This window comes from Vicugna pacos, chromosome 17 (genome assembly GCF_048564905.1).
Source record: "Vicugna pacos chromosome 17, VicPac4, whole genome shotgun sequence".
NCBI lineage: Eukaryota > Metazoa > Chordata > Mammalia > Artiodactyla > Camelidae > Vicugna > Vicugna pacos.
This window is the reverse complement of record NC_133003.1, coordinates 4,893,046-4,915,364: the sequence shown is the minus strand read 5'-3', so window position 1 is coordinate 4,915,364 and position 22,319 is coordinate 4,893,046. Positions and strand designations below refer to the sequence as shown.

Here is a 22,319-nt window from a genome sequence, read left to right as displayed (position 1 = left end):
TCATAGGGTGCAGGGCAGGGATTCTGTCCAGGGCTCCCAAGGGTGTGTCAGAGGACTCAGGAGCCCCCTGATCTCTGTTGCATAATTAGAGCATTGAAGAGAGTGATATCCACAGTGGATCAAAGGCACCAACTAATGTTTAAATCTAAGGCTTCATGGTAGTGGAAAAAAAAAGAAAATCACTTACTGGTTACCTTTGAAAGACAGTGAGTGACCAACACCTTATTTCAAAAATTGTTTACAGAAGCAAAGTATCAAACATTTATTCTGCCTTTCCCTTGTGAATTCTGTCTCAGGGTAACTAAATTGATGAAAGGAAATTCTCTCATTATAGAACTCCCTCTGCTAATAAGTACCGAAGGTGTAAAAACACTATCATTTTGCAGCCCCTTTAAAGAAGTGATGGGTCTTGACATGCGCCTTCTTGGCCACTGACATCTCGAAAGAGGGACAGCCGGGCATCCCATGCTTCCTCATGTGCGTGAGTAGCACCATCTGTGAAGTTTACTGTAAAGTAAACTCTTGAACCTGCATCCAATGAGCCGCTAAGATTTAATTATTAGAAAACAGTGAGTGTAAATACTGACATTTGTGTAACAAAATGGCCTCAAAAGCCTAATAAAACCTTATAGAAAGGAGCTGTAGGTTAGAAGAAATGGAAAAAAAAAGTTAATACTTTGTGACTTAATATGTTAACATAATTCAGTGAAAGAAGACAAGGAAAACCTAAAGAAAGAAAGACCAGAGGCCTGGCGAGTGAAGTGTGATGCGAAAAGTGCTGAAACTTTTCTCACTTCTGACACCTAATCTCATTCATTTTGGCTTAATTTCCTTCCGAGTCCTTCCTCAGTTGATTAGCTTCGAACTTGTTTATGTAGTTGTCCCACAGCAAAGATAACCTTATTTTATTATATGAAAAGAAGATACAGTTTGGGGAATTTAATGAGGATTACACTTGTAGTTTCTTACTGTTTTCTTCTTTTTAGTTTTTTGCCCAGAAAGTAACTGTGTTCTCAGTTGACCAATAAGGCGGTAAAATTGTTCAATATTTGCTCAACATCAGTGTGTTTGGGGAGGGGGAGGGTAGTGACAGTGATAGAGCTTTTCCTCTTTAATAGCGACTTGTTTAGTTTAATAGTACACACAGCCATTTGCCCTTTGGAACTGTAGGTGTTTGTTCAGAGCAGAAGAGCCCTTTTATATCAGTTCAGAAGGAGGATTGTACACGTTCTTCCAAGCAGAGCATAATGCCAAAGAGAGCAGGTATCCCTCAACTCAATATTCATGAGCCAAGATAGGGCCCCACGGTGCTGGTCTGGGACTGGTGATCCACCTCGTGACATCAGCCGGCCGGAGAGGCCACTGCTCAGAAAGCTTCTGTCGTATCACCCAGATTTCCACCTGCTGGGCGAAGATTTACTTGCCATCTGGTATGTCCAGGCTTGAACTCACCATCTTCCTACTTTCTTTGCATCAGATATCACTGGAAGCATCCATTTTCCTTCTGCTTGGTCTTCAAACCATGCAGTCACCTCCAGCTGTTCCACTTTATCTCTTGCATCTCCTACCTCATTAACACCTGAGGAGTCTTCATTGTGCACGTGGTTTTGCTTGGCCTTTGATATTATAGCCCTGGTCCTGCCAGTTGGAAGCGAATTACATTACATCTCAGTTTCCTCACCTGTAAAATGGGCATAATGCCTACCTTACAGGGTAGTTGTAAGAACCAAATAGAACATCAAATGTATCTAGAATGCAGTAAGCACCAACTAGTGGCTGTAGGTGCTCCTGTTATTAAGTAAGAATATTTGATCTTCAGTAGCCATTCCTTCCTTCTGGTTACCACCTAGTCTGAAGTTTTGGTAACCTTCTGATGCTGGTTTCCTGTGTTTTTTAAAAAACAACTTTTATTGTGGTATGGTTCCTATACAGTAAACTACACATATTTCAGATGTACACTTTGATGAATTTTGATAGATGTCTACACCCATGAAACTACTGCCACACTCAAGATATTTAACATATCCAGCACTCCCCAAGAGGTGCAATTTTCAAAATCCCAATTTATCCCTTCCCACCCACTTTAACCCTTGGTAACTGTAAGTTTGTTCTCTATGTCTGTGAGTCTGTTTCTGTTTTGTAGAAAAGTTCATTCATGTCTTTTTTTTTTTTTTAGATTCTACATATAAGTGATATCATGCAGCATTTTTCTTTCTCTTTCTGGCCTCACTTAGAATGACATTCTCCAGGTCCATCTATGTTGCTGCAAATGGCATTATTTTTCTTTTTATGGCTGCATAGTTTTCTGTTGTGTAAATATACCACAGCTTCTTTATCCAGTCATCTGTCGATGGACATTGGTGTTGTTTCCATGTCTTGGCTATTGTAAATAGTGGTGCTGTGAAAATTGGGGTGCACGTGTCCTTTTGAATTCTATTTTCCTCCAGATATATGCCGAGGAGTGGGATTAATACATCATATGGTAGGTCTATTCCTAGTCTTTTGAGGAATCTCCATACTGTTTTCCACAGTGGCTGCACCAAACCACATTCCCACCAACAGTGAAGAAACATTCCCTTTTCTCCACACCGTCTCCAGCATTTGTCATTTGTGAACTTTTGAACGATGGCCATTCTGACCGGTATGAGGTGATACCTCATCATAGTTTTGATAAGCATTTCTCTATCAATTGGTTATGCTGAGCATCTTTTCATGCGCTTCCCGGCCATCTGGATTTCTTTTCCAGTCGGTTTTGCCAGACGTTGGCAGTGTTCTTAATCACTTGCTTCCAGTTTCCTGCCTCCCCATCTAACTCCGGGTTCAGCTGCCTCGGCCTCTGCTCTCTGCAGGTGCCTCCTCATGATCTGTCTGCATTCACCCCACGGCCCCAGCCCCATTCAGACTGTTATGTATATATTGCATCCAGAGTGATCCTTTTAAAACAGAATGTGCTCATGTCTCTCTCTCTCTCTCTCTATCTCACACACACACATGCACACACACAGACACACACACACACACACTTTTCATGGGTCTGAGTATAAAATGCTAAAATTCTCACCATGATGTTCATGTCCTGTTTGGTCCAAGCCTGAACCCCTCTCCCCACCCTCACCTTGTACCACTCTCGCCCTTTGCTGTCTCCTCCCTGGCCACAGGGCCCACCTACCATGCTGCTTCCATCCCAGCCTGCAGATGCTCTTTCCTCTGCCCGTGATGTTCTGCCCACTCCGTCCTTTACTCACTCTTGCTCATTATTCTGTCTCTCAGCAGAAGCATTATTTCAGGAAAGCCTTCCTTGTCTCAGTTAGTTCTGTCTGTGACCTCCTAGAACCACCGGCCTGGCCTTCAGTGCATTCAGCTCAGTTGCAATTTTACATATATCCAGGCGGGTATTTCACAGACACATTTTTCCCTAATTAGGCAGTCAGCTCCAAGAATACGGTTTTTGGCCACCATTGGTGGTTTTCGTAGCTTGGATCTATGCATGGGAACACAAGGGTTGGTTTAAAAAAATACTCCCTGAATGAATGAACAGCACTTGCCTTCCTCTCTTCAGCCTAAATCCCCGTGCCTCCAGAACATGGGGTTAACGTCCTAGCCCTGTATCACTCTGCCCCTAATGTGCAACGCCCAGCCTCTGCCCTCGAAGTCCTCCCAACTGGAACGTCCACTTGGCTTCCTTGTGTCCACCCAAATCCAGCCTTTGAAGTTCAGCTCCAGTGGGCCCTCTGCAGAGCTTCTGAAAACCATGCTGGTAAAGGGGGTGAGAAGGGATAAATTGGGAGTTGGAAGTTTGCCCCTCTCAGGGAGTGATGGGAATGGTAGGTGGTGACGGTTTCCTCGGTGTATCCATCTGTCAAAATTCATCAAAGTGTACGTTTGAAATATGTGTAGTTTACTGTACAGAAATGATACCACAATAAAGTTATTTTAAAAAATAATTTAAAAAACCACGTTGGTCTTCATAGCTTTAGCATCCTTCTATGTGCAAGTTTAGATCTCAGCACCTCATTTCAAACTTCCTTATTTAATGAACAGAGAATATGAATCCAAGGTAACTACTGTGGCATAGTCTAAATTGTTCCTTTTGATTCTGGTTTGTTAATATAAATCAACATTTTTAAAGTAATTGTATTACACAGACACAAAACTTGGCCAGCCCAAGTGCTGGTTAAAATGAAAGTTGAAAGGAAGTTGAAAATTTCATTAAAAAATTCAGCTATATAGAGGGGAATTAAATGATTGGAACTTTAATAAATTCTGGCTTTTAGTGAATTACTCTTTCCTTTGCAATGTTGAGAATTAATTTGTGGAGATTAAAATTAATTAATGGTGACTGAGAAAGATGTATTAAAAAACTTGTTTGCCTTGGTGGGACAAGAAGGCATTTTCAAAGCAGATACATGACAAAGTATAGATTTGCTCTATACATAATGTTCTGTTGAATAATTGGAGTTTATTCCTCCCACACCTGATAAAAATAACATTTTGGTATTGCAGACCCCACGCCATTATTTTTCTATCCATTTTAAGTTTATTCTCATAAGACTGTAAAGTGTAGGGTGTGTGTGTGTGTGTGTTTCACCTGACCAGCGAACTGTCTGCTTGCTTTCACTGTAATTTGCCTGCCTCTAATTTATAAGTCCTTTTTTCTGGACGGTGGGGAGGGTGGTTGGGGGAGGTAGTTTCATTTATTTACTTGCTTATACTTAGAGGAGTTACCAGGGCTTGAACCCAGGACCTCATGCATGCTTAGTATGCGCTCTACCCCCTGAGCTACACCCTCCCCTCTTAAAAGTCCTTTTGAAAGGAAGAAGATGTGTCTTTATCTGTGTCAGAGGGATTGACAGCCGAAGAGCCCCGGTCCCTCTTGCAGAGACACGCACGGAGATCTCATGTGACTTCACTCTGAATGTGAAATAAGATGCAGTTTTACTTTTTCTGTTTCAGTTATCTCAGGGATCTCCAGAACCAATTGAGCCCAGCTTTTTCACAGCGGATTACCATTTATTGCATCATTCATCAAGGGAACAGAGCCTGTCCCCAAATAACTCAACAGGTAATGGTCTTCAACACAGGAATCTGGCTTTCATGAAGAAACAGATTGTTTGGTATTTTTCTTTCTCTTTCTGGCTTACTTCACTTAGAATGACATTCTCTAGGGACATCCATGTTACTGCAAATGGCATTATGTTTTTTTATGGCTGAGTAGTATTTCATTGTATATAACACAAGGAAATACATTCAAGATCTTGTAGTAGCTTACAGTGGAAAAGAATATGAAAAGGAATAATATATATATATTCATGTATGACTGAAGAATTGTGCTGCACACCAGAAACTGACACAACTTTGTAAACTGACTATAACTCTATTAAAAAAAATGAAAGAAAAAAAAACAGTTTGGATCAACAGCTATCCTCAAAAGATTATATTCAATTTAAAATAAAAATAGATCTTATATCTATAATCCATGATGGTAGTTGAGAGGGACGTGCAGTAGGAGACTGGCAATTCCCTGAGATTTACTTTACCTACGTGGGACAGCTTCCATGATCATTAATTAATACCAGAAGCAAACAGAATCCATGTGGTTAAATTGTATTTCCTTTTATCTCTTCTTATCTGATGATGGTAAATCAAATGCCCAAGAGCATCCGGGGAGATAAAAAGCAGAAAGGGAAGAGTTTGAATAAAACAGAAAATTTGAAACATACCTGAAGAATCACATCAAACGTATTTAATTTTTTTTTATTTTTTGGAAAAATTTCACATAGGGAGGCAATGTAACTTAGGGATTAAATATGAACACTCTGTGAACCTAGAAGCCTAGGTTCAAATCTCAGCTCAGTCACATAGTAGCTGACCTTGAGCAAACCATTTGACCTCACTGAACCCCAGTTTCCTTGCCTGTAACATGGGGATAAAAATGTTACGTGCATTTTAGGATTACTGCAAGGATCAATGTAAATACATAACAAACGCTTAGCAAGTATGCCTACGGGCTGAGCATACTGTAACTCTCCTAATTACGTGTGACTCTCAGAAGAAATCTTCAGGCTACTCTGAGGCTGTAGAATTCCTGTATAATTTTTGAATCCCTGTAAACTACAGTTAGGTCCCTCAGTGGGGCAGAAACAGATGTGAACCTTTTAGGGTTAAATGAAAACCTGCCATTACCTCAGCCAAGAACATCGCTCATTGCTGCTGTGCTTTTGTTGGTGCCTACCTTAGGCAGATCATTTCATATAATAATTATCAGACTTTCCCCAAGACTTGGATTCCTGGGATAAAGCTAATCTGGGCAGGCAGATTTTCATTTAAAATAGCCCCTGAGAAATGTATAAGATCAGATATACTGTTGTCTAAACTCATTTGCTTTCATTTATTTCTTAATTGGAGTATCATTGATTTGCAATATTGTGTTAGTTTCAGGTGTACAGCAAAGTGATTCAGATATATATATATATCTGAATATATATTATATATTCCTTTTCAGATTGTTTTCCTTTTATAGGTTTGCAAGATATTGACTATAGTTCCCAATGTTGTACGGTAAATCCTTGTTGTTTATTTTATATACAGTAGTGTGTATGTGTTAATCCCATACTCCTAATTTATCCCTCCCCCCAGCCTTTCACCTTTGGAAACCATAAGTTTGTTTTCTGTGTCTGTGAGTCTGTTTCTGTTTTGCAAATATTTGTATAATTTTTTAGATTCCACATATAAATGATACCATACAACATTTGTCTTTCTCTGACTGACTTCACTTAATATAATGTGGCATACATACACAATGGAATACTACTCAGCCATAAAAAAGAATTTAAAATAATGCCATTTGTAGCATCATTGATGGAACTAGAGATTGTCATAATAAGTGAAGTAACTCAGAGATAGAAAGACAAATACCACATGACATCAATTGTATGTGGAATCTAAAAAGAAAATAAGACAGCTGAACTTATTTACAAAACAGAAACAGACTCATAATGGAAAAGTCACTACTTTTAAAAGTATCTCCCAGGGCAAGTCAGTCAGTCACAGGCCAGAATTTTCACAGCAGCAGCTCCGTTGAGGGAAGAGCTCTGGTTAAAATCTCTCAGTGGTCAGAGAGGGACTTGACAGACTTTTGCAGAAGCTGGACACATCACCACAGAGCAGACTGAGTGTGTCCCTTGTCACAGCAGGCTGGGCAGAAGGGAAGACAGCAGAACCATGAAGTACTTTTGGCTTTAAGCCAGGCTTAAAAAGCACACTGCCAGGATTCACATCCTCACGCCTCCCCTCAACCTTCAACCTGTTCTCTTCTCTCTCCTGAGTGTGAGGGGAGCTCCTGGCCTCTACGTGTTGATTGATTAGAGTGGAATATGGTCAACACTGCTTTGGGTGGCACCAGAGTAGGTTAAGCAGTGACATATCATACTCAGACTAAACAGGAAAAGAAATCTTGTCCTCTAGCTTTAAATGTATTTTATTTCCCTCCTGGCAGCCAATGGAAGGGGTCAGATCTTTGTTGTGGTTCACTGGCTATTCCTTCCTCTACTAAGAATTTATCCTTGCTAGTACATTTCCACTCTTTTTGTCTTGTGGATGAGGGAGCGTTTCTTAATCTTTTCTTTAACTTTCAGGTACTGTGTTTAGAGTCACTCCTTTCCTGTTCATAAGACACACACACACCCACACACACACACACACACACAAGTTAATTGACCAGTTTATCCAATGCCTTTATATCTTGAGAATTATTTTTTGATGGCCACCCCAAAAGTGGAAAGCTATTAAAGGAAGAGAAACAAAGCATCTGAGTATTCAAAGCCAAGATAATTTGGAATGTGTTTCTAAGTACTCATCTTCATCATTAAGAAATTGACCATTTTCACTGCCCGCTTATAATTGCCAATATAATCCAACTAAAAAAAAAAATGAACCAAGTGCCAGACTTGCAATAATTTGTCTATTTCAGGTCTACCCACCAACTTTGATCTGGAGGAGGCCATCACGTATGAACAGATGCAGGTGAGGTTTCTGCAGCGCCTCTAAATGTTTCTATTTTGTTGCTTTCAGTTCAGTACTAACCTGATTTCTTTTTCCATTTTAGACTGTGATTGAAGAAGTCCTAGAGGAAAGTGGGTATTACAATTTTACTTCTAACAGGTGAGATCCAGGGTTTGCTTTCAAATATTAAAGTTCAGTTTAGAACTTAGAATTGATCCCCACCAACCTTAAGTGAAAACTGGCAGCCAGTGCTGGGCAGGGGACACATGGACAGAATCCCCAGGAGGAACATTTCCAGCAACTGCTGGGACTTTCCTGAGAACTCCCTTCTAGCCAGCTTGCCACAGGCGGCTGGCTCTTCACACTCGACCCTATGTGTTTCCACCACCAGAAGCTGCAAGAAGGAAGCCCAGAGGACCCTGACCACCGAGAGAGTGCAGCTCCACTTTGGGCATCAAAATCTGTTACCAAACTCAGGTCCAGCAGCTCGCCACTCAAAAATCAGTACTTAGGAGTGACAAATGTTGGTAGATAGGACAGTTGCCTTTTATTCGAATGCTGGCAGTCTGGGGCGATGGTGGACTTAGTGTCTACAAAAAACAACTCCAAAGAGTCTGCTCGATCATGAATGTTCTCTAGGGAAAAAGAAAGTGACCTCAGTTAAATCATTGAGATGGTGGTCAGAGTCATTTCTCTCCCCTCCCCCCCCAATATGCAGGCTTGTCTACCTCTTGTGATTTTTTTTAGATGCCATCTTGTTCACATAGTTTGTTCATAAGATGACTGAAGCGGAAGCTAGGAAAGAGATCTTGTCATCTGTTGATTACTTTGTCTCCATTTCTACTTCTTTGATCTAGGAAGCAACCAACATGTTAGACAAGGTATTGTGTGATCAAAAGATTTGAAAGGTGCTCTAGGGCTGGGGTTGAGCAGGGCATGGCGGTGCCTGATTTAAGGTTACTGACCAGACAAAGAAACCTCCTGCAGAGAGCTCTTTCCTTCCAGAAGCTGCTTTTACATTAATTTATTTGAGAGGCAATCCCAGAAAATTCTGGTAGGTATTGAAGACCTCAGTGAAGATTTCATTTTCAAGCAAATTGCCATTTTGGTAATTGAACCACAATTGAACTTGATCCCACTGGGAATCTGTGTGCTCCAGGACTGAGGGAGCTGGGATCCTGATCTCTGATTCCCATCAGCCCTTGTTGGAGGCCTCTTTCCCCAGGGGACATTAGTTTCCTGGCATTTTGGCCTCCTCTAAGTGTGGGCAAAGCAGATTCTAGAGGCCAGTGAAATCCTCAGGAAATGGAATGCAGATGCTGGCGGTTAGAAATCAGCCCAGCATATTTTGAAGGGGTTTGAATGAGGGGATATGGGTGCTGCCAGTGTCTACTATAAATGAATTATCTCTGGACACTGTCGAGGAGCCCACTGGTAACTGAATTATCAGATTGACGGTGAGCCACCACTTACAAATCCTGTACGGCTAAAGTTGCTTTAGGAGGCCTGTAGATTCTGCTGTCCCAAAGTGGCCTTTTCTGCCTGGAGATACAACCTTTCTGTCCAGCTGATGAAGCTATCTGGTTACCACTATTTAAATTATTCACAAAGTCTTTCCCAGAGAAAGTGGTCTTGAAAACACCCTGTTATGGTCATTATATGGAAATTAGATTCTTCGGCATTAATTCAGTCTCCAGACTTTTTTTCTCTTCTGTTTCAACAAGTTATTCTTATGAATCGCACATAAGCATATTCAACTGCTTGTTCTTTTGGCTTGACAATGTATTTCCAAAATTCTACCTTTGTAAGTTTAGTTCTGCTGTGATCTGTAACTTCAGAGAAATGCAGGCATATTGTTAATAGAAATCACCCTCTCCATCATCACCTGCTCCCACAGTCCTGGATGGATTTGGATCATTCATTTTCTATTCTTGATCTGAATACATTCAGCCTTCCACGGATGGTGTGAGTGTCTCTGTTCTTGACTTTTGGCAACTTCTTATTTCAAGTGCCCTTGCTTGTAGTGGGGCAAAAATCATACTTACCACTGTTGCATCTGCATTTTCTCAGAGTCTTGGTATCATGTGCTATGACTGTCTTCAAATTTTTGCAGAGAATCAACTAAGTATCAGTGTAAGGAACTAAGAGAGGCTCTTACAAGAGGACTTATTTTTCCTTTTTTAGAAATAATAATTTCAGTCTTTCTTTGAAATGTATGGTTATTCTTTTGAATTCTATTATTACTGAGATTTAAAAAAATCAAATACTACTACCTCTTTCCAAGACACATTCCTGTATTAAAAGACATTGCAGATTTTCTTACTATGGTAAATAAACAATAAGATGCTTAATAATGAAGGTGAAATTATTTAGTTATATTCAGAATTGTGAATACAATGTGAAGACATGAATTTAATGATCAAGTTAAAGCAATATATGATGGTTATGACATGAAATTTTCTTAAAATGCTCCAAGTTAAAATGAATAATCCATTTAAAGAGCCACATGGCTGTGACATTCCCTCTTCAGTTTCTAATATCAAAGATAGGATATATCACTGGGAGTGAGTTTTCATGGTTTACTAGTAAAAATAACCCATGGTTGTGCTTAAAGCCATTACTTGTTCACTGGTGTTCCCAATTAATTTCCAAGAAGTAAATCAGGCTCTACATAGGCACCTAACACTTCCCAAGCTGAAAACACACATAATTCCAAATATGAATCAGATCAGCTGTGACAGTAATGATTTATCCATAGTCAAAGATAGAGGATGCTAAACATCACAGGACATATAGAGGTATTTAGAATTATTACTTAGTATCAGCAGAGTGTATTTTCCCAAATAGGTTTTGTAAATAGCCAATATCCTCGAAGATGTTAATAGATGCTCCCTGAAAAATAAAGTTCCGTGACCAAATATATTTGGGAAACTCTTGAATGTATGTTGTTCCATTTTTGGAGAATGTTAACATTTATTAATATATTAAAGACTTTGAAGTGCACTGTAGGAAAGTAATCTGTTGACCTTGTTCACCCCAGTGATTCTTCATCCTTTACTTGGAACACAAAGTGAGAGTACCTGCCGAGAAATAACAGTTAGAAATAGGAAGCATTGTTTAGCTCCTGCACCAGTATTTATCCAGATCTGCTACTGTTCTCATCATCCTCTTAATCATCATTGTCATCATTGCAAAATATTATACAATGATCTTGGTTCATCACCATGGCCAGAGAATTACATGCTAATTCCTGTATAACTCAAGTTTACAATTTAAGACTGTCCGTTCAAACTCAGACACATGTGTACAAAGCATTGAGGCAACAGCTAAAGCATTAAGCAAAGATATGGTGCATTTTCAGCTTAGATCGTGAAGTTTCTGTTTAGTTAGGGATAATGAGATGAGATTCTCAAACTAAGTCTCAGGACAAGGGCATTATCTAGCTATTAGCTGTCTTTAGGGAAGTTACTGAGAACTGTTTAAATAATGGTAAGATGGCTTGAGCAGATGTAGGAGAATGTCTCAAGCACAAACTGCTGCATTTGTTAAAAAAAAAATGGTAGCAGAAACAGAAACAGCAGTGAGGGACCCTAGCCAGAACGATGGCTTTGGGAAGAGGGGGTAGTATGGAGTTGAACTGAAGACAGCTGTGTAAGAAAATGAAACAAGGTTCAAACAAGCTGGGCCAGCCCCAAGAGGGTTCTATTCCTGATCATTTGCAGGCTTGTCTGATTAATTACATCTGTTACACACATAACAGTTCGCTTCCTTACCGGAAGTTTACTGCCTGGCACACCTGAATTGATCAGCGTTGTTTGTGAGAGTAAAAGCGTTTTGTAAGTGAAGAGATGACCTGCATATCATCCTTGTATACTTAGGGGTATGCATTAACATTTAATTTTGTGACAATGAAATATTTGTTGAGATTTTTTAATAAGTACATTGAATCAGCTTGCATTGATTTTTCCTGTAATTAACTGTTGAACATGTGAAATAGGCATTTAAGATACAGGCTACTTTGGAGAGGTGATTTTTCCACTCTAAAAGGTTATTAGTTCCCACTGAGTTTATAGTTGGAGAAACACAGTGTTAGCAGTGAACTTCAGCAAAAGGCAGCTGTCTGACAATCTCCACTTTCTGTCCTGTTTAGAATCACATTTTGATTCCATGTGATTTGTTTGCTTATATACCTGAGCTGCTGCTTTTGAAATTGAATGTGTGAACTAAAACATTTGAGGCTGTAGCTAACTCTTTCCACTTCTGACTCTTGCAGTTATCACTCCTATCCCTGGGGCACCAAGAATCACCCAACCAACAGATGAAAATCCTGCATTTTGAAATTGATGTGGTTTTCCCAGTCAAGTTCATGTTCTCAACGTGAGACACTACTGCAAGCTGCCTAGGGATGGGGAACTGCTAGAGGAGTGTGGAAGAGAGAAGACTAGCCTGCCTTGGTGCCGGCATGGCCCCTTCCAAGAGGCCATCCCGGGGGTACATTAGATGCAGGATGACGGAGCTGTCAGCGTGCTCCTGGGGGAAGATGCTGCAAAATTCATCTGTGAGAAGGAAACCCACTCCTCGCTGAACTGTTCTCCATTTTCAAAACAAAACAAAATTTTTCCTATTTTTCAAAGGAATATTTTGTATTTTTAGAATTGCTGGAACTATTTATGTAAAGGCATCAAGCCTTCCACGTATGAAAAATAGTTTTAGATAAAAATATAGGACCCAGAAGAGTTAATATATTGGGTGATTCACTGAGCCCTCAATTTTTCTGCTCTTAAAAGAAATACACACTTTATGACTTTGTAGCTTTTTGTTTGCTTTAATTAAATGATTAGTTTTCTCTTAAGCACTTGGGTGCTTGTGGTCTTGAACTCTAAGACAGCATAGACAGTTTTTGTAACCTTGCACAGTCTCTGAGAATAATTGTCGCATTGAAGTCGGACCGATAGAAGATACTGACCTATAGTTTGTGTATACGTACATACACATGTAAGGGGAGGAGGGAGGTTTCCATCAGGCTAATTCTTTGCTGCTAATCAAACTCATAGTGCTTTTAGATCACTTTCAAGTGTCACGGTCTATGAAAGAGATGCGGTATTCTTTATTCTGAGTCCCTCGTAACTAACATTGCCTACATTGGCGTTAAGTTTTTGTTGTTTAAGAACTTGAAATGAAAATATGTTATATAATAAAAATATAAATTTCTTCTTTATTCACTGAGACTTCTCTAGAAAAGAGAACTAGGAATGCCAAAACAGCACCCCATTCCTGTGTAGGGACAATTTATGATGAAAATTCTCTTGATTCGTGTTGGGCTAAAATCTCTCAAGTTGGCTTCTTATAACTGGTGTAATATCAAGAAATTATTGTGAAATCAGACTACTTCTAGCTATTTTAAGAACATTTTAATTCTATGTAAGTCATCTGAAAGCTGAAATTATGCTTTTTATTTACTTCTCACTAAATTCTATATTTACACTGTCGTACGATGATCAAGTAGTATTTTTTTACTATGATCAAATAGAATTTAGTTCAGTATATTTACAGTGCTTGAAACACAACATTTTGTATAGGATGGGAAAATCTCAGTGTGAATTCATACTATTTTTACAATGAGTATGTTTAATAAATAAATTAAATATTCAAAATCCCTTCAACTAATGCCTTTGAAAACTGCCAGTGAATCTTTGTCTTTAAGCCAAATTAATAATTACAAATACACTGTAATTTAAAGTAACAGATGAGAATATAGAAATGAAAATTTCAGTTTGGGCCTTCAACCAAATACATTCATGTAAATTGTACATGTGAAATCGTAAAGCTGTGATGCTTTTGATTAAAGCCAGGGAAAATTTGGTTTCTGTTCTGGCTTCACTTGAACCTGCAGAGTTATATTTTTATCTCTTTTTCATGTGTGGAATGGCCACATCTTTATTGTACACAGGCCTAGGATCACACATTTTCATTGTTACAGAAGCCAATACCTAGGAATAAACCAAGCATTAGGGTGAAAAGCTTGAACCATCTCAAATGGTGTAGAAAAGAATAGTATTCAGAGGTGACACCTTGGTTAGAAAAGAGAAATTATTTATTTGAAGGTATTTTTAAATGTGTACAGTTAACCCTATTAACCAAAAATGGAGCAAAAATTTTAACCCTTTTAGAACTTACAAATGGCATTTATTATGCTAGAAGTTAGGAAGAACTAACAGAAATTAGCAAATAAATGTCTTTTTCAACAGCAGCTTTAGGCCCATCAACTCTAAGCTGACCGATGCATTCTTTCACCAAAATAATATTCATTAAACTAACCAATGAGCCAAAATAAAAGTAACTTGCCAGTCAGTGAATGAGCACTCTCTCAGTGTAAGAGCTGGCATTTAAGAGAAGACTGGGCACTGGGAAGGGAAGAATGTTGTGCCTGGAATCATGTCCCAACAGGCATGTTAACTTTCCCAAAGCGCTCACTTCTGAGCTTCCTGCAGGGAGCCCTCCCCTCACAGTGAAGCCAGAACCATTATTATGTTCTCACTGTCTGAACTGTCTCAGAGCAAAGAATTTGTACCTTACACTGAGTCTTGTTTTGTTTTGTTTTTTGGTTTTTTTTTTTTTTGGTCTTTTCTTGATTGCATTTAAATACTCTTTCTTGGTATACTTCTTATATTATTTGTTGAAACCATGTCTAGGCAAGATGAGAGAAAGGGAGACAGGTACATCAGAACCAAATCTTCCACGTCCCCTTGCAACCCCCATGCCAGCACCCCTGGTCTGACAGGCTCCAGGCAAAAACACTGCCTTCGGCTAGGCCTTGACCGGGGTGATTTGACCTTTGCCGGTCCCCAGGACCTTGCAAAATGAGGGGCAAAGTCAGGGCCACACTGGAACCCTGGCTTCCATGAGAGATGCCTCGGTGACTTGCTAGACTCTACGGACCCCTCACAGGCTGTCCGGCACCTCCTCTGCCCAGTCCCCTTCAGGAAATGGATGCCTTCAGGTCAGGCACCTGAGTGAAATCCTATAGTGAATCTTAAAAGCCCACATTCCTCACCCCGTAGCCCTCAGTGACCCACTCACCAGACCAAAACCTGTATAATTGCCTGGGAATCTGAACTCCGAGCTAGAAAATGCACAATGTCCAGGGGGCATGCAGGGATAACAGCCAAGCAATGTCCAAGAAAGATCAGAGTATGTGATTTGGGGTGAGATGGAAAGGCTGCAGAGGTGGGACAGCACACCCTGTGATGAAGGTTAGGCAGATTGGGGGGGAGGGGAGTTCTGGGACACAGCAGTGGTCTGCTTCCCTGCTGGGCTCCTGTCCCTCAATGATGGCTCATCTGAACTATATGAGCGGGTCAGTTCCCCTGCTCTGACACCTTGGGCTCTAGGCCAGCCCCCAAGTAGGGAGACTGAAGCATCCACACCCATAAGCTTGGATACCGGCTCCTACCCACTGCAGGGGAACACAGACATCTCATCCAATGATGTCGCTGCTGAGCGAGCTCTTCTTGTGAATACTGCTCAAGTTTGTCAGGAAGAAATCTTAGGGGACAATGCAAATCAGAGTGGATACCAGTTCACACAAGTGTCTTGCCCTTGAGAGTGCAGCCCCGCCCCCTGGATGAAGGAGCCACTCCCCGTGCACGCAGCCCGGCCCCGCCCCCGTGCCCTCCTCGGCCACGCCCCTGCCCCGGCCGCCGGCCCGCCCCTTGCTCAGGCTGGCTGGCAGGAGGCAGTTGTTCCCATCGGCCCCGGGCTCTTCTGAGCGCCGCTGTCCCTCCTCCCGCCTGCCAGCGGCGGCGGCTGCACAGGCAGCGGCGCGGTCCCTTTGGCGGTCTCAGCTTGAGCCGAGCGGCGGCCGCGGAGGGTCCAGCCCAGCGGGTTGGCGGCGCCGGTGGCGTCCGCGTCGGTTTCCATGGAGGCGGCAGCGGCGGTTGTGGTCGTGGCGGTGGCGGCGGCGAAGGCGACGGAGATGCCGGCGGAGGGGTACACGGTCTCCGACATGGTCCGCGGGCAGGCGTGCGACGTGGGGCCGCCCTACAGCAACCTCTGGTTCATCGGGGAAGGATCCTGAGGCATGATGTGGTGATTGTCCGCACCCCGTGTGCCGGCCGTGCACCCCCGCGCAGCTTCTCACCCGACCTCTGCGTTCACAGCTCCGGCCTTGGCCAAGGACCCTCGACCCTGATTCCAGCGCCGACCCCGACCCCTGCCAAGCCGCCCAGTTTTCTGCATGTCCGGGGTCTGGGGCAGGGCCTGGCCGCTCTTGCTGGGGCTTTGCTCCTGCAGCTTCCAGGTCGGCCCTCGCTCAGCGCGGGGAGTCGGGGAGGGGCTCAGGGCGTGGGGGCCGCGCCCCGCCGGGGCCCTTCGTGACCCCCAGGACGGGAACTTGTGTCCGCGCCCCAAGGTGCACCCGTCGCGGCCTTCCCTTGACCACCCCGAGTGAAGCCGCCAATTCCTTCAGATGTTCAAGGCGGTTGCGGACATCGTCAGGCAATTGGTTGGCAGTGGCCTGTGTGCAGAAACCAAGGATGATTGTCTCGTTTCGTCCCCTCACCTGTGTTTCCCTCTGACGGCTTATCTTCAGAACCTTCCGAGGTGCCAGTGGTTCTCTCCTGAGTAAGATTTCTTGAAAGCATGAAGTGGCAGCAGTGTTGGTGTGGAAAGTTTCAAACCTGAAGTTCCCAAATGGATTCTGCTGTGGTACTGTTCGCGGTTCAGGAAGGGTAAGTCAGCATCACTGTCTTGATTTCATCAAGAGTCATTTGGTTTTCGACCTCAGTTAACGCTCCCCCCGCCACCGCCCCACTTTGAGCCCGACTGAACTTTCCTACTAGCAGAAAGGCATCTAGATGTCTTAGGATATTGTCTGCGGGCTTTTCCTTCTAAGGCTTCAGCGCTCAGTGTGTATGCAGCCCAGATGGAGTTCTTGAAGGAGCAAGTGCAGGCTCCTGGGTCTGGTTTGAGACCACTCAGAAGCGTCCATGGAATGGTGGTGATGGTGAAGTTATTGATTTGTTGTTTTAAGTAGAACCAAGCACCTGTCGTCTTTTGTGCTGATGGAGACTTGTGGACTTGGAGGCTCCCTTCCACCTCAGCATTCATGGGAGTGTGTCTCTTGTGTTGAATGAAGGAAGCAAACCATTTGTGAACACTGCATGTCAGATACTGTGCTTGGTAAGTTATCTCATGTTACCTGAACTGCCACCTGTAGAGAGGGAAAGGCCAGAGACAGCTGTCTTTATGATGCGAAGCTGTTTGGAGGTGAAGCCAGTACTTATTGTCGCCCAAATAGTCAGACTTGAGATTGGAGCTTGAGATCCTGTTTCGGTTGCTGTAGACCTTTTGATTGCTCCCTGTTTTCCTTAATTAGTGTTGGCAATAATTTTGGAATTTTAGCCTATTTTACCCTTACAAGCAAATTGATTTCAGAAATGTATTCAAATTTGAATGTTCAAAATTTTAGGAATGCATAGTGGTAATGTTTTACCATGTTTGCTAGATAAGTACAAAGAGAACATAAAATGTGTAAGAGAAATTTTTTGAATATTTCCTTCCAGTTTATGTAACCTTCTGTTAATGAATATCCGGACTTGAGAACAATTCTAAATGAAAGAAGACAAACATTGATGATCACATATTCCATGAATCCATTGAATTGGAAGTCAAGAATATACAAATCTCAATTTCATAGACAGGAAATACATCCCGGTTCACAGGTTAGTGGCTGCCCGTTTTCTCTCAGTCCTATTTTTGCATGCAACATCTTCTTTATATGAATATGACCTTCATACTAGTCATATTGCTTAATATGCCATGCATTCATTCTTTAACTATGGCATGTAAGAGTGTATCAGAAACAATTTATCCCTTCTTATAATAATAGACATTTGGGTTAGTACATTATTCGTTAGTATGAATTCACATTTTGAACATTTATACATACATTTTTTTGTAATAATCTGTTGTTTTAACATGTGTGAAGAATATTTGCTAGCAGTGATATTGGGTCGCTGTGTCTTAAATACACCTTAACTGCCTTTTGAGTATTTCCTTTTTTATTACCTTGGTTTCTCTTTGGATTTTGTGAGTCCATTGTGTGCTTTTGGTCTGTGGTCACCCTGATTCTCAAATATATTAACCCATTTCTCTCTCTGTTGTCTTTAAACAGATGATTATATAATCTCAAACACATCCTGAAAAGAATGGAAACAAATCTCTATATCCTGGCTTCCCTCTCCCATCCTTAATGATTTTGATGCTGTGTTTTACAACTTTATGTTTATTCTTTTGCAAATTCTTGCCGTTATTGCCTTTCCAATGATGGTTTTCTCATTTCTAGATCATCTTGCTTCTTTTGTCATCAGGGTGTAAAATTCTCAATCTTTCTTGCAGGGTAAGTTTCCTATTGCAAGATTGTTTCCGTGTTTGCGTGTCTGTGAAACTTTTGATCTCTCCGGTTATTGTAAAGTATTGTCTTGTGGCATAGGTTATGCTAGATTGCATGTTCTTCTCATTCAGGGATTTGTCTCTCTCTATGAACTCCCTTCTTGGCCTGCGACATTTGTGTTGAGAAATCTGCTGAAAGCCTGATGGAGGTTCTCTTGTGATTGACTTGTTTTAACTTTGGTGCACTTAGAATCATTTCTTTATCATGAAATTAGGTCCTTTTCATGACAACATGTGTTGTTGTAGGTCTCTTTGTGTTTCTCTTGTTTGGATCCCACTGTGTTTCCTGTATTAGGAGAGCTGATTCTTTATTCAGTTTGGGAAATGTTATTCTGATTCCTTCAATTCCCTTTTCCGAACCCTTTTCTCTTCCTTTTCCATCTGGGGTCCCTTTGATTCATAGAATGGCATACTTCTTATTATCTCAGGTTTGAAATACATGGCTTCCATTGGTTTCCACTTGCTTCTCTATGTCATGTTCAGATTGTGGGATTTCCCTTATCCTGTCTTTGTTTTTTTAGCCTTTTTTTATTGATTCATAATCATTTTCCAATATCCTGTCAAATTCGAGTGTAGAGCATAATTTTTCATTTATACGTGAACATGCATATATTCATTGTCACATTTGTTTTTTCTGTGAGCTACCATAAGACCTTGTATATATTTCCCTGTGCTATACAGTATATAATCTTGTTTATCTATTCTACAATTCTGAAATCCCAGTCTATGTTTTCCCACCCCCCACCCCCGTGGGAACCACAAGATTACATTCTATGTCTGTGAGTGTATTTCTATTTTGTATTTATGATTTGTTTGTTTGTTTGTTTGTTTGTATAGATTCCACATATGAGTGATCTCATACGGTATTTTTACTTCTCTTTCTGGCTTACTTCACTTAGAATGACATTCTCCAGGAGCATCCATGTTGCTGGAAATGGCATGATGTTGGTTTTTAAGTCTGAGTAGTATTCCATTGTATAAATAAACCAGTTCTTCATCCAGTCATCTGTTGATGGACCTTTAGGCTGTTACCATATCTTGGCTTTTGTAAATAATGCTGCTATGAACATTGGGGTGCAGGTGTCATCCTGAAGTAGGTTTCCTTCTGGATATATGCCCAGGAGCGGGGTTCCTGGTTCATACAGTAACACTATTCCTAGTCTTTTGAGGATTCTCCATACTGTTTTCCACAGTGGTTGCACCAAGATGCATTCCCACAACCACTGTAGGACTGTTCCCTTTTCTCCACAGCTTCTCCAGCATTTGTTATTTGTGGACATTTGAATAATGGCCATTCTGCCTGATGTGAGGTGATACCTGATTCTAATTTTGTTTCATATTTCTCTGATAATTAGTGATACTGTGCATTTTTTCATGATCATTGATCATTTGTATGTCTTCCTCGGATAATTGCTTGCTTAGGTCTTTTGCCAAGTTTTGGATTGGATTGCTTGTTTTTTTCTTATTAATTCATATGGGTTGCTTCTATATTCTGGAGATCAAGCCTTTGTCGGTTTCATTTGCAAAAATTTTCTCCCGTTCTGTAGGTTGTCGTTTCATTTTCCTTATGATTTCCTTTGTTGTGCAGAAGCTTGTAAGTTTCATTAGGTCCCATTTGTTTATTCTTGCTTTTATTTCTGTTGCTTGAGTCGAGTGCTGTAGGAGAACAGTTTTGAGATGTATGTCAGATAACGTTTTGCCTATATTTTCTTCTTGGAGTTTTATTGTGTCTTGTCTTATGTTTAAGTCTTTGATCCATTTTGAATTTGTTTCTGTGTATAGTGTGAGGGACTCTTTTAGCTTCACTGATTTACAGGCTGCTGTCCAGTATTCCCAACACCATTTGCTGAAGAGACTGTCTTTATTCCATTGTCTATTCTTGCCTCCTTTGTCAAAAATTAGTTGACCAAAAGGTAGTGGGTTCATTTCTGAGCTCTTTATTCTTTTCCATTGGTCCATAAGTCTGATTTTGTACCAATACCATGCTGTTTTGGTGCCTGTAACTCTATAGGATTGTCTGAAATCTGGAAGGGTTATTCCTCCATCCTCTTACTTTTTCTTAAGTAATTCTTTGTAAATTCTAGGTCTTCTATGGTTCCATATAAGTTTGATTATGATTTGTTCTACTTCTATGAACTATGTCCTAGGTAATTTGATACGGATTGCATTAAATCTGTAGATTGCCTTGGGCAGTGTGACTATTTTATCAAAATGGAAAGACATCCCATGCTCCTGGATTGGAAGAATCAATATTTTAAAATAGTCTTCTTTAATTTCCTTAATCAGTGTTTTCTAATTCTCCATGTGTAAGTCTTTCACCTCCTTGGTTAGTTTAATGACAAGGTGTTTTATTAATTTGGGTGCTATTTTAAAGGGGATTGTTTATTTACTTTCTTTTCCTTTTGGTTCATCATTAGTGTAAAGAAATGTAACTCATTTTTGTACGTTAATCTTGTAACCTGCTACCTTGCTGAATTCTTCATTTATTCTAGGAGTTTTTGTGTGGACCTTTTAGATTTTTCTATTTATATTATCATGTCATCTGCATATAGTTGACACTTTTACCTCTTCTTCTCTGATTTTGATCCCTTTAACCTCTCTCTCATGCCTGATTGCTGTGGCTAGGACTTCCAAAACTATGTTGAATAGGAGTGATGACAGTGGGCAGCCTTGTCTTGTCCCAGACTTTAGTGGGAAGCTTTTGAGGTTTTTACTGATGAGTATTATGCTGTCTGTCGGTTTGTCATATATAGCTTTTATAATGTTGAGATATGTTCCCCTATACCCACTTTGCTGAGAGTTTTTATCATAAATGGGTGTTGAATTTTATCAAATGCTTTTTCTGCATCTATTGAGATGACCATGTGGTTTTTGTCCTTTCTCTTGTTGATTTGATGTATTACATTGATTGATTTGTGTATGTTGAACCACCCTTTTTTGTTTGAATTAGAGAGGTGGCAACTTGTGTTGGGCAACAGTAGGGAATTGTTAGAGCAAAAATGTGTCTGGAAGAACTTTTCCATCCCTTCTCCACTCTTACCTATGTCTTCCCACTACTTACTCTTCAAATGTAAGTCATCCTGGCTGTGCCCTAATGTATATGAGTTCATTTGTATTTCTTCCTAATAAGATTAGTCCCTGCCATGTGATCTCTCTCTCTGATCAGTTGCACATTCAGACATGCTCACAAGCAGGCCTCTGAGGATGTGTTAATAGAGATATGGTCTTCCTGGTCCATAGTATCAGGTCCTTCAGGACAAAGACCAAGTTAGAGCATTTAGCATGGTTTTGGGAATGATACAAGCATTCCAGCATCTCAAAGAATGCATCTTTCTTTGTCAAGCCTGTTATTTGCATACTTTATTCAATTCATATGTGCAACTAATATATAATTCAGTTGTTCTATGAAAAATAGTATCAGTAAAATGTAAGAAGAGTACATAAGTAAAACTAGCCTTTTGAAAGAGAACAGAGTAATATATTTGTTCTGGATTGTAGAATGAACAAGTGTAAACTCAAGTCATGCTATTTAGGGTAAAATTTTAATTCTTATTTAGTCCCATGCAGGGAGTAATGTGACTGACCCTCACTAATTCTTGCTGGGAGTCAGTTATGGATTGCTACTGACTTGCTGATAATGATTTTCTCATTTTATGCAGCTTCCTCCAGCTCTGCAGCACAATTTGAAAAGAAGGGTTATAGAGAGATTCAAGAAAACCTCTTCAGCCAGCAGATAAACACTTGCAACTTGAAATTTGAAATTAAAAAGGTATGGTGCTCTACATACAGGAATTCTTCTTTGGCTACCATACAAAAACACATCGTAGGAATTAATTTGTCTGCCTCCTGAGCTTTTGTCCTCTGTT

The 22,319-nt window shown here is 40.7% G+C and overlaps 1 protein-coding gene across 1 annotated transcript in view; it reads left to right on the top strand.

The window, feature by feature from the left end:
• Positions 1 to 12,323, top strand: part of LOC140686651 (serine/threonine-protein kinase Nek10-like) — a 77,878-nt gene extending 65,555 nt beyond the window's left edge. Inside the window, 4 exon segments of the mRNA XM_072940854.1 lie at positions 4,954 to 5,062; positions 7,970 to 8,022; positions 8,105 to 8,160; positions 12,275 to 12,323. Coding sequence (XP_072796955.1) covers positions 4,954 to 5,062; positions 7,970 to 8,022; positions 8,105 to 8,160; positions 12,275 to 12,323 — 267 coding nt within the window.
• The last annotated feature ends 9,996 nt before the right edge of the window (positions 12,324 to 22,319 follow it).